The sequence below is a fragment of the Bubalus bubalis genome, chromosome 5 (genome assembly GCF_019923935.1).
Source record: "Bubalus bubalis isolate 160015118507 breed Murrah chromosome 5, NDDB_SH_1, whole genome shotgun sequence".
In the NCBI taxonomy this organism is placed as follows: Eukaryota; Metazoa; Chordata; class Mammalia; order Artiodactyla; family Bovidae; genus Bubalus; species Bubalus bubalis.
Window position 1 is genome coordinate 5,274,920 of NC_059161.1, and position 12,887 is coordinate 5,287,806.

The window sequence follows — 12,887 nt, forward strand, 5'->3', positions numbered from 1 at the left end:
AATAAATAAACCAGACTTCTTAAAATCTCAGAACTGCTGCTCTCAAACACATTGGAGAAAGAAAAAAAAAAGCCATAGACTGTGATAAAATGTTTGCCAAGGACATTTCTGAATGGACTTCAAACTATGATAAATAAAGAACTCTTAAAACACAATATGAAAGAAGCAACCCAATTTACAAAAAAAAGGGGGAACATATTTGAATGGAATTTTTTCACCAAAGAAGAAATGTGAATGCCAATGAAGTATATGAAATGTTGCTCAATATCATCAGTAATAACAGAAACTTAATTTAACACCATGATGAGAAACCACTAAAAACCTATTAGAATGCCTGAAATTAAAAACAGTAACTAACAATTCCATGTTTTGGTACGGATATGATGTATTTGAAACTCCAATACATTACTGTTAAGAATGCAAAGTGGTATGACCATTTTGGAACACAATTTAGCAATATTTTATATAGTTAAGCATCCACTTAAGTGTTCAATCCCTGGGTCAGGAAGATCCGCTAGAGAAGGGCACGGCAACTCACTCCAGTATCCTTGCCTGGAGAATCCCGTAGACAGAGGTGCCTGGTGGGCTATGTTTCATAGGGTTGCAAAGAGTTGGACGTGACTGAGGAACTAACACTTCAAGGTACAACTCAGCGATCAAAGTCAAGTGCAAACATGTACAGATGGAAGCCTCCATGAGAATGTTCATAGCATCCTTATCATAATCATCTCGCTCTGGAAACAAGCGAGAATTTCCTGTCAATTGGAACCTGCCGGGTTACAGTCTGTAGGGTCTCAGAGAGTCGGACAAGGCTAAGTGACTACCACCTTTACTTTTTCATTTGCATCTATTGCAGATTTAATCTCATAAGATATTCTCTTGAAGTCACTGCCCAGTCCAGCGCTTTTTGGTTTTGCTTTGTTTCCAAGTTCTGCAAAACCTATTAGCAGATCCTGAAGTCAAGCTAGAGTGTCATGATCTATAATTTACTTCTGGAGAAGCAGAAAGAGAAAGTGAAGTCAAGTCGCTCAGTTGTGTCCGACTCTTTGCATCCCCGTGGACTGTATCTCTGTCCATGGGATTCTCCAGGCAAGAGTACTGGAATGGGTTGTCATTTCCTTCTCCAGGGGATCTTCCCCACCCAGGGATCGAACCCAGGTCTCCCACATTGCGAGCAGACGCTTTAACCTCTGAGCCACCAGGGAAGTCTGGAAAAACAGAGTAGAACGGGAAATAGCAGAGCACACTGGTGTGAGGGCTAAGTATTAACTTGAAACCTGATCTTGGGTCTGCATGCTTGTATACTGCTTTACAACTTAAAAATTGTTTCCTGATCTCTTGATTGTAGTCCAAAATGTTTGGAAAACGCTGTCCTAATTACATTGGCCTTTGTATTTCTTGAACATCCCAATTCCTGTGTGTTTTTGCCATATGAAAACTTTTTTATTTTTTGTATTTTTTTTCATAACTGGCTTCTTTTAAACTTTTAAATTTGAGCCCAACTATTACCTTCTCCAAAAGTCTTTACTATCTTTCTAAAAGAACAAGGTATGTAATTAGTCTCAGCATGAGCTGAAAAAAATCCTAGAGCTGAAGAATATCAAAAGTCACTTTTGAACTTACCCTAAATTTGTATCTGACAGTCAGACCTTTTCAAAACTTGTCAGCACTGGGGAAAAAAAAATGTAGAGAAGTCAATAAACTATAATGATAGTCTGTTCCTAGTAGAAAAACATTATTAGATCCCTCTAAATCTGTTTCCCTGGAAGTTGAATGCACAAATAAAGTCTTTTTTTTTTTTTTCTAATTAACACCCTGCCTTTCATTCCTTGCTTCTTTCTTCCCACCAGTAATTATTACTTTGCACTAGATTTTTGCTCCTATGTGAAGCAGATTTCTATTAATTTTGGAATTTCTCCACTTTTCAGTGGTCAAATGTGACTATCCAGTTGTTGAACATGGAATGATATTATCAGGATTTAGAAGAAAATTTTACTACAAAGCGCAAGTTGTATTTAAATGTAACCAGGGTTTTTCCCTTCATGGCAGCAGCACAATTGTCTGTAACGCAAACAGTGTTTGGGAGCCCAAGTTACCAACGTGTACTAAAGGTACGACGGTGTCTTTCTCCTCACTGGTTTTTTTTTTTTTTTTTTTTTTTTTGACAGTAAATTTCAATGATACAGAATAACAGAAAAGAAACACTTTTGGTGCTCATATCTGTCTTATAGCCATTTCCATGTTACATGCATGACAACTAATTCACAAAGCTGCTGTTTTGATTTTTCTGTGCTTTTATAGGCTCTTAAAATGTGATGTTATATACATCGCAGATGCATAAATTTCTCTTGTTCAGCATCTTTACGTGTAAAATGGATAGGAAACATTTTTCAGTGTAAATTAAAGCAATTGCATTTTTAAGTAAGTAAGTATGTAAATGGACAGAAAGTGGTAAATTCCAAGTAATTCAATGAGTTTATATTTTTGTTTTCCAGCGCCAATTGCTGCTACTACTGAGCCTTCACCTACCCATGCTTCAGGTTTCATAAAGTCCTGCTCATATTTGTCAATATCCTTTAAATTCTTTGTGAATTTTCAAAATCTTTTAAATGTCTGGTGACTTACACTCGCTGTAATTTTTGGTCATAGAAGGAGGGAGAATGCATTTACAACCATTTTTGTACTGAGTCTAAAATTATTTACTAAACCAGACGTGTAAACTTAGGTAATGTATATAAACTTGTTTACGTACACGTGTAATGATGGAGTGCCTCCCTCACTGTGTGATAGCAAAGTTACAACAGGATGCATTTAAAGCACTGAGCACAGCGCCTCATGTCTAGAAAGCTCTTAAACGGAGCTCACCTGATGCCCAGTTTCACTGTAATTAGTATTAGTGTAGAGGAAGAGCCACAGCTTCTGTTTTTTAACATGTATGTTTTCTGTATCATCAACATAGATAATTTATTCATTTTAAAAGTGACCTGTTGACACCTGTACAGGGTATCATCTGGGTCCAGGAATGTGTTTCATTTTCCTGCCAATAAGGAATTTGGTTCTTTTTAAATAGTGTAATTTTAACTGAGAAATTTCGGCTGTCTTCAGAACAAGACTGGTGTTTCTACTCCTCACCCCCAACACCTGCCAACCCATGCAATTATTATTTTTCTCTTTACTTGGCTTTTTTGTGTGTGTGTGGCAGCGGAAAATAAGTTTTATAACAACTGAAGGGCAGGAAACGTCCCTACTTACTGAAATGAAATAGAGACTTCCTGGCAGCAACCACTGATCAGCTACTCTTCCTAAGACTTGAACGACTATTTTGATATTTCCTGACTTCAGGGCTGCTGTCTCTTCTCTTTGGTTGCAGCAGAAGCAAGAGACAAGGGAAAGAGTGGGAAGACAGCATTTTTATGATTTATTGCTTGTTACCTTCTACATAATACAAAGCTATAGTGAACATTCTTATGCGCACAATTTTATGTACCTGTATACATACATTTAGGTTAACTTCCCAGAAGTAGAATAACAGAGTTTGGAAAATACATTTATTTTTCATTTTGAGAAATAATCTTTTAAAAAATGAAAAATCAAAATCAATTCTATATTTTGTACTGATGAGACTGATGAATTAAATTTATTTTTCCAGGTCCTCGTCCAAATACAACTACAGTGCCAAGTTCGACAGGTCCAGTACCTCTTTATCCTATCTACACAGTTAGAACTTAAAAGGTGATGGGTGAAAAATGATATCCTGTGCTAATTTTGCATTTTTAATTATCAATGAAGCTGAATTTTTTAATCTACTTTCACTGATTTTTGGACCTCTGTTCATTTTTTCTCTGTGGTTTCAGAAGTATTTTCTTGTTAACTTATCAGAACTCATTATAAGTTAAAGCCCTTTTAACATGAAGTGGAATTTTCTTTTAGGTTTTTTGTCTTATTTTACTAGTCACTTGTATAAAATTGTAAGATTTTATACTATTGAATATAGATTGCTTTATAACTTTTAATTAAAAAATAGTATCTAACATACATTTGTAAGATTTGTCCTTATTTATTGAAATGAAATGGAGGTTTTCTGGCAGAGACAGGAACTGATCAGCTACTCTTCCTAAGACTTGAGAGACTACTTTGATATGGTGGAAGGAATTGTCTTCCTGACTTCAGAGCTGCTATCTCTATCTTCTTTTCTTTGGTTGCAGCAGAAGCAAGAACAAGAGAAAGAGTGGGAAGACAGGATTTTTATAATTTATTATTTGTTACCTTCTACATAATACACAGCTATATGGTGAACATTCTTATGCATACAATTTTATGTACTTATATAAATGTATATTTAGGTTAACTTCCCAGAAGTAGAATAACAGAATTGGGAAAATACATTTATTTTTCATTTTGAGAAATAATTTTTTAAAAACTGAAAAACCAAAATCAATTCTATAATTTTGTACTGATGAGACTGATGAATTAAATTTATTTTTCCAGGTCCTCATCCAAATACAACTACAGTGCCAAGTTCGACAGGTTGAGTACCTCTTTATCTTATCTACTTGCTGCTGCTGCTGCTAAGTCGCTTCAGTCGTGTCCGACTCTGTGCGACCCCATAGGCAGCAGCCCACCAGGCTCCCCCATCCCTGGGATTCTCCAGGCAAGAACACTGGAGTGGGTTGCCATTTCCTTCAATGCATGAAAGTGAAAAGTGAAAGTGAAGTCGCTCAGTCGTGTCTGACTTTTAGCGACGCCATGGACTAAAGCCTACCAGGCTCCTCTGTCCATGGGATTTTCCAGGCAACAGTACTGGAGTGGGGTGCCATCGCCTATCTACATACGTAGAACTTGATAAGGTGATGGGTGAAAATGATATCCTGTGCTAATTTTGCTTTTTAAATTATCAATGAAGCTGAATTTTTTATCTACTTTCACTCATTCTTGCACCTTTGTTCATTTACCTATGTGGTTTCAGAAGTAATTATCTTGTTGACTTATCAGAACTCATTATATGCATTAAAACCCTTTTAACATGAAGTGGAATTTTCTTCTAGTTTTTTTCTTTGCCTTATTTTTACTAGTCACTTGTATAAAATTGTAAGATTTTATACTATTGAATATAGATTGCTTTTTATAACTTTTAATTACATAAGTAGTATACTAACATACATTTGTAAGATTTGCCCTTATTTATTGAAATGAAATGGAGGTTTTCTGGCAGGGACAGGAACTGATCAGCTACTCTTCCTAAGACTTGAGAGACTACTTTGATGTGGTGGAAGGAATTGTCTTCCTGACTTCAGGGCTGCTGTCTTGGGCGTCTCTTAGGTTTCAGCAGAAGCAAGAGACAAGAAGAATAGTAGGAACAGCATTAGCCTGGGCAGACCTCACTCAGGGGCCTAGTGTGGCTTGGCTCACAAGTAACATCACTTTCCCATTGTTTAATGGTTCCACTTTCCCATTGTTTAATGACTCGAAACAAATGTCACTTACTGCCTCTTGTTTGTTTTTTTCCTTCTGCCCTAACATTTTGAGGAAGTGAGAGGCATTATTCATGTTAACATGGTAACTGGAACATCTTTTTATAATTCCTATAAACCTGGTACCCTCACTGAGTTGACTCATTGAGTACCTTGGTGAGTGCTGTGACGTTTTGTGGGGAAAGAGATTTTTTTTTTTTGGTGGATGATATATAAAGATTGCATATATTTACTCATTGACCCACCAATGTTTAATCACCTGTTCCTAATGGGAATAGGCACTGTGGTAACTATATTGATATGCTCTTTTGAAAGAATTGATTGTAAGCATTTCATAAAGCATTTATAAAACACTGATCCAGTTTAGTGTTTGAACGAAGACAGACTTGTGAGGGCAGGTTTATAAAGAAGATAAATTACAAGGACCTTTTTTAAAATATAAAAATCAAAATTCCTCATGAGAGGACATGAGTTAGAATTTTTATCATCAGAACATGAGTTTTTATCATCAGTTAGAAAAAGACTATGAAAAGGATCATTAGTGAAATGTAATGGCATAAAGTAGAAGTGATTGTGTGTGTGTCTGCTCAGTCGAGTCTGACTCTTTGTGACCCCATTAACTGTAGCCTGCCAGGCTCTTCTGTCCATGGAATTTTCCAGGCAAGAATACCGAAGTGGATTGGCATTTCCTTCTCAAGGGCATCTTCCAGACCCAGGGACACCCGCATCTCTTTCATCTCTTTCATTAGCAGATAGATTCTTTACCACTGTGCCACCTGGGAATTTTATGCCCTTCCAGGGAGGTGTGATTATGTGATTATGTGTGTATGAAAAAATGTGGGCAAAATATGAGGTGAAAAAGAAACGATGCAAAATATGAGGTGAAAAAGAAACAATACAAAATCTGTAGCATCATACTATGCGGATGGTATTTTTAAAACATTGTATATTTATTCTGAATACATGATCTTTGTGATTTATTATTTCTTAATTTCTAAGATTTCCATTATATAATACAAAGCTATAGTAAACATTTGTATGTATACATTCTTATGTACTTATGTTAATATACGTTTTGGTTAACTTTCCAGAAGTAGAATAGCATAGTTTGGAAAGGATGTATATTTTTCATTCCGAGAAGTCATTCATTTTGTGAAATAATCTTAAAGAGTGAAACATCAAAATTAAATCTATAATTTTGTATTGATGAAATGGGTGAATTGAATCCAATCAATTTTTCCAGGTCTTCGTCCAGCTACAACTGCAACATCAAGTCATACAGGTTCAGTACCTCTTTATCTTACTAACATTGGTTAGAATTTAATAAGGTGGTGAGTGAAAATGATGTAATATACTAATTTACATTTTTAAATTATCAGTAAAGCTGAATTTTTTGTCTGCTGTCGTGTATTTTGGTACTTTGTTCATTTTTCTATGAAGTTTCTGAAATCTTTTTTTGGTCAATTTATTATTTAAGCTCTTTTAACATGAAGTGGAATTTTCTTCTAGGTTTTTTCTTTGCCTTATTTTACTAATCAGTTTTCTTTTAAGATTTTATTCTATTTCTTATAGATTGCTTTCTGCAGCTTTTAATTATATAATAGATACCAATATGAAAACTGAAAGTTGAAAGTTAGTCGCACAGTCGTGTCCAACTCTTTGCAACCCCCATGGACTGTAGCCCACCAGGCTCCTCCGTCCATGGAATTCTGCAGGCAAGAGTACTGGAGTCAGTTGCCATTTCCTTCTCCAGGGGATCTTCCCAACCCAGGGATCAAATCCAGGTGTCCTGCATTCCAGGCGGATTCTTTACCATCTGAGCTAATCGCAAAGGTTGCAAAAGCATACAGAGTAAAAGATTAGTTCTCCACCTCTTTCTCTGATCTATTATCTAAGCTAATATCTTTAGAGTTTAGGGTGTCTTTTTAATCTATTTCTACACATCAGCATTCTTATTTCTATACATATTTTAGCATTTTTTTTCTTTTTTGTCCAAAAATGTCATTATGCTGTTCATATTTTTCTGAAATTTGCACTTTTTCCACTTGAACTGGAGCTGTAGTTAGATTTATTCCCATCTTTTTAAATGATGATTTTAACATGTACCATATTTCACTCAACTATTATCTCAGTGGTAATTTATGAGTGCAGAATTTTTACATTAATAGGAAGTTGGATGTGTTGATGTTTTCCCTAATGACTATGAGTGTTGTGTCTCTCTTAAAAAAAGTTTCAGATCTTCTCCATGCTAAATTATATAAATGTTTCCACAACGTGACTGTGTGGTTGCGTTATATCACTGATTCATCTCACATTCTTTATGCCCTGGGAAATGAGATTGCGCTCCTCCTCATTCCACCGACCTTCATCCAATTGTAGGGAATATGCTGTGCACAGGCCTGTACTATAATTAACAGGGCCTCTTTGAAAAATAAAAATGATTTTCTCATCACTCCCAGATGAAGGGCTGGAAGCAGTAAAAAGTACATTGTGGAAAGACATGTTGAAAACAAGATGTTGAAGTACTGATGTGAGTGATGGAAAACCATAGTGACTGTTCCCGTAACCAGAGCCTTGAGGGAGTTGCTGAGAAAGGGCATCACTAGCTAAACAAAGTCATGAAAGGCCTGAAGGTTTGACACTGAGGACTGTGCATTGTTTATCTTTATCTGGGATCTGAGATTGTAAAGAACAGATATCTCTAGAGCATATCTGTAGAAGGAAGTAGAAGTTAAAAATAAAAGGCATGCAAGGATTAGGATCTGGGCTTTTGCCTGCGAAGGACATCAGCCCCCTGATCCCCACTTTATGTCTGAGTCTTATTTTTCCTTATTCTTCTGCGGCACCACTCCCTCAGGTCAGTTCGTTGCTGGGCTGGTCCTGACACCAGTGAGAAGCAGCACCATTTGTTGAGTAAGTTGTCTCCTTTCCAGCTTGTGAAAGTGCCAGTTTTTATCACACACTAAATTCATGCGTGATCTGATCTTTCTGTTCCCTTGAATTCTGCCCATTCCTGCCCCAGCACCAAATCGATGTTTTGATTACAGCACAATGATACATTTAATATCTGGCAGTACATTTCCTTTTCAGATGCTCAGGCTACTCTCTGTGTTAATTTTTCTAGATAAACTTCTGTTTTATTTTACTGACATTTTTAACTAGTTTAATTGTACATTTCAGTGGCATTAAGTATATTCACATTTTTGTGCAGCCATTACTACCATCTATCTCCAAATGCTTTTCATCATCTCAAAATGAAACCTTATGCCTATGAAACAATAACTCCCTTCTTCCTCCTCTAGCCCTGCTAAGCATTGCCTGTGTCTATGAGTTTCACTGTTCGAGGTGCCTCACAGAGTTGGAATCACTTCTGGTTTATTTCACTTCACATAATGTTTTCAAGGTTCATCTACCTTGTAACATGTATCAGAACTTTATTACTTTTGTAACTTAATAATATTCTATTATATAAACCACATTTCCTTAATTCTTTCATTTGTTGAAAAACCCTTGATTTGTTTCCACCTGTTGGATATTCTGAATAACGCTGCTCTGAACACTGGCATTCAAGTATCTGAGTCCCTATTTTTAATTTGGTGGTTATGTACCTAGAAATAAATTGCTGGGTTATATAGTAATCGTACGTTTATTTTTTTTGAGGAACAGCCATAGAGTCTTCCACAGCAGCTGACTATTTTATGTTCCCTCCAGTGATGCATAAAAGTTCTGATTTCTCCATCTTTTTGCCAGCACTTGTTATTTCCTGTTTTTTTTTTTATATAATCCATACCAATATATGAGAAGTAGTATCTCACTGTGGTTTTTCTTTGCATTTCTACAATTATTAGTGATTGATTATCTCTTCATGTGCATATTGTTGGTCTTTTCTATATCTTCTCTGGAGAAATGTCTGTTCAAGTCCTTTGCCCAATTTTGAATTGGATCTTTTTTCAATTTTTAAAAGCTCATAATATATGTTGAAGGTTAGTCCCTTATCAGATATATAATGCAGTTGTTCCCTCCCATTCTGTGGACTGCTCTCTCTCTGATGACAGTGTCCCTTTTTAAACATCAGTGTTTGGTTTTGATGAAACCCAGCATGTCTGGGCTTTTGGCGTCACATCCGAGAAATCACTGCAGACCCCACATCCTGAAGCTGTCCTCCATGTTCTCTAAGAGTTCCGTAATTTTAGCTCTTAAGTTCGTGGTTCATTTTTGTTCCTTTCTTCTTTTCCTCTCTTCACTTGTGCTCTGATGACTATATTTAGTGTTATGTTGGATTCCTTACTTGTCAGGGGCCAGAGTGAGACACTCCGCCCATGGCAAAGGTCATGAGGAAGGAGGCTCGACATACACAAAGGCGGGATCGAGCCTCAGGAGTCCCCCTGGAAATCCTCGAGCATCTACCCCCATAACCAGAGCCTGCCTACTTTACTACTTTGTGCTCCCACCTACACCTCTGACTTTACGGGGGGCTGTCCCCCACCACCTCTTTCGGAGAAGGAGTTAACCTAGAGCTCCAGTTAATAAAAACTCCTGGGCGTGACAAGAGTGTTTTAACCTACAAACTCCTCTGAAGGTTCTCTAGCCTGCCTGACAGGCTTGTCCGGCCACATGTGATTGCTCACAGCCTCCCAACCGTGAGAGGCACGAGATGCTTTAAACCTTCTAAAAACAGGTTCCTTAGAAAAGTTAGAAAACCATTAGTATAAGTATAGTGGGCTGATTAGAAATTGTATTGGTGAAGGGTTTTTCATTTGTTGAGCCAATGTTTGTTGCTAAGTCTCCACATCCCTTGCCCTTATACACATTAATGAATATATAGAAGAAATAAGTATTAACCTTTGATATAAATCACGTTAGACCTTAGGCTAAGTAAATTCTTTCCTTAACTAAAACCCACTACACCCTCACCCTATAGGAATGTAACTTTATTTGGGTGGCGTCTGTTTTGAGAATAATCACCCCTGGAGAAATAAGTGTCCTGGTTGACTGACTGCTGTCGCAAGGAGAGGGTCATAAATTGTCAGCAGGCCCCCTGGCCAGAAGATGATGTAACACCCCTAAGACCTCTGTATACATTTGTATGAAGCACCTGACTTTGATAAAAGTCAGGACTGCTGACCCCACGTGACTTTTGCATAACATCTCAGTGTAAAAAAGTAGACCATGGAAAATAAAGAATTGGGATCAGTTTCTCGAAATACTGGTCTCCCCATGTCGCTCTCTCTCTTACACTCTGGCTGAGTCTCCATCTGGAGCGTGGAACCCGCCATGCTTACTAATCTTGCCTGGGCTTCTAAGATCCGACCGGGGAGGCCTCAGTGTCTCCTCTCCTTCAGGAGAACGGAAGGACGTCTGCGGCCTACATAAGTGGTGCAAACTTCTTGTCTTGAAGTTTTATTGGTTTCCCGCATAAACCAAGCTACTCAGCCTCTTTTCTCCACTGAATTTTCCTACTGAGCTATCCTCATTCTATTACTCTTTACATCTCTAATTAATATCTAATTGAAGCTATTGTATCCTGATCCTCGCCGACGCCGTCCCCGCTGCAAGCTCCCTGGATCAGCCGGGGCTGGACCCCAGCACTTACTCTTTCTTATGGGTGTATCTATGATAGAGTTTTGTTTCATGATTCTCATGACATTTACAAATATCCAACATATGGTTATTTTAGTTGCTAAACTCTTAATTTTGAACTAATTCTAACAACGCTGGATTTTTACTCTATCCCATCACATTTAATGTTTGTCCCATCATATTTTTGTTTTGCTCATCTTTTAACTATTTATGGCGGATATAGATGATTTTACTGTAGCAGGGCTAGTACTGGCTGACTCGTTGGTAGAGCTGGGGAAACAGGCTGTGAGCCTCAGAGCAGGTGTCAGCCTTCTGGTCCATAGGGCAGTGGCCTGGAGGGTCCTGGTGAGCTGGTCATATCCTGACGTAGCTGACTATAGTGTCAGGGTGTCCTGGAGCTGTTGCTGTCCTGCTGCTGGATGGGGGTCTGACCTTGGGGAAGCTGGCTGAGGGGCTGACCGTTGCTGGTGCTGGTATCAGGCTGAAGTTGGTGGGGCTGCTGCCCATGGGGTTCCAGGACTCGTTCTGGCCCACTGGTGAGGAGAGTCAGGGACTAGGGTCTGACTGCAGCATACTGGGTCAGGTCCTGGACCGTCTGGAGGGCAAGGATGGGTTCCGGAGGATAGAAGATGACACTTCCCTGCTTGTGGGTGGGGTTGTGTTACCACTCCAATAACTGCTCAGTCTGCAGTGTCGAGACCATTTTGCCCACCTTACTGGGCGGGGAAGGGTCATATCACAGTCTTGGTGCTAATAAGATAGAGTGAGGATTTCAAAATGATGCTTGCCAGCACCAGAGTCTTTGTGGTATGAGTTCCTAACAGTGGCTACTGCCAGCCTCTGGTCCCCAGAGTGAGTCCTCGCTATCTTCTGCCTCTCCAAGATCAGCAAGTAGATCTAAGCCGAGATCTTTTCAAGTTGCTGCTTTGGCCCTGGGTCTCGAGAGTATATGACATTTTATTTGCACCCTTCACAGTGGAGTCTCTATTTCCTAAAACTCCCTGGATCTCCCAAAAGTATGCCATGCTGGCCTTCAAAGCCAAACATTCTGGGGTGGGGGGTGCTTGTCTTCCTGGTGCAGGATCCCCAGGCTGGGGAATCCCATGTGAAACTCAGACCCCTCCTTCCGTGGGGAGAGCTTCTGCAATTGTAATGGTCGCCAAATTTGTGGGTCAGCTCCCCAGAGTTACAGTTACTGTTTATACTATGTCTCTGGTCCTCTTTCCTGTCTCACATTGGTTCCTTCTTTATATCTTTAGTTGTAAAGATCATTTATGCTAGTTTCCAGGTCATTTTCATCCATTTGTTGTTCAGTTGCTAAGTCATGCCTGACTCTTTGCAGCCCCATGGACAGCAGGATGCCAGGCTTCGCAGTCCTTCACCATCTCCTGGAGCTTGCTCAAATTCATGTCCATTGAGTCGGTGATGCTATCCAACTGTCTCATCCTCTGTTGCCCACTTCTCCTCCTGCCCTCAGTCTTTCCCAGCATTAGGGTCTTTCCCAATGAGTCAGCTCTTCACATCAGGTGGCCAAAGTATTGGACCTTCATCTTCAACATCAGTCCTTCCAACAAATATTCAGGGTTTGTTTCCTTTAGGACTGACTGGTCTGCTCTCCTTGCAATCTAAGGGATGCTCAAGAGTCTTACCACAATTCAAAAGCATCAACTCATAGGTGCTCAACCTTTTGGGGGCTTCTCTGTTGGCTCAGACTGTAAAGAATCTGCCTGCTGGAGACTAACACCTTCAACTTTCACTTCATGACCTTCTTTGTGGTCAACTCTCACATCCATACAGGACTACCAGCAAAGTTTTGACTATATCTTTGTTGGCAAA

The 12,887-nt window shown here is 38.8% G+C and overlaps 1 protein-coding gene across 1 annotated transcript in view; it reads left to right on the forward strand.

The window, feature by feature from the left end:
- The window catches only part of LOC102400242 (membrane cofactor protein-like), a 43,762-nt gene extending 34,115 nt beyond the window's left edge, over positions 1 to 9,647 (forward strand). The window contains exons 6-8 of the mRNA XM_045165641.1: positions 1,929 to 2,111; positions 2,496 to 2,540; positions 9,547 to 9,647. Coding sequence (XP_045021576.1) covers positions 1,929 to 2,111; positions 2,496 to 2,540; positions 9,547 to 9,647 — 329 coding nt within the window. The remainder of the gene's footprint in view (positions 1 to 1,928; positions 2,112 to 2,495; positions 2,541 to 9,546) is intronic.
- Positions 9,648 to 12,887: the final 3,240 nt, after the last annotated feature.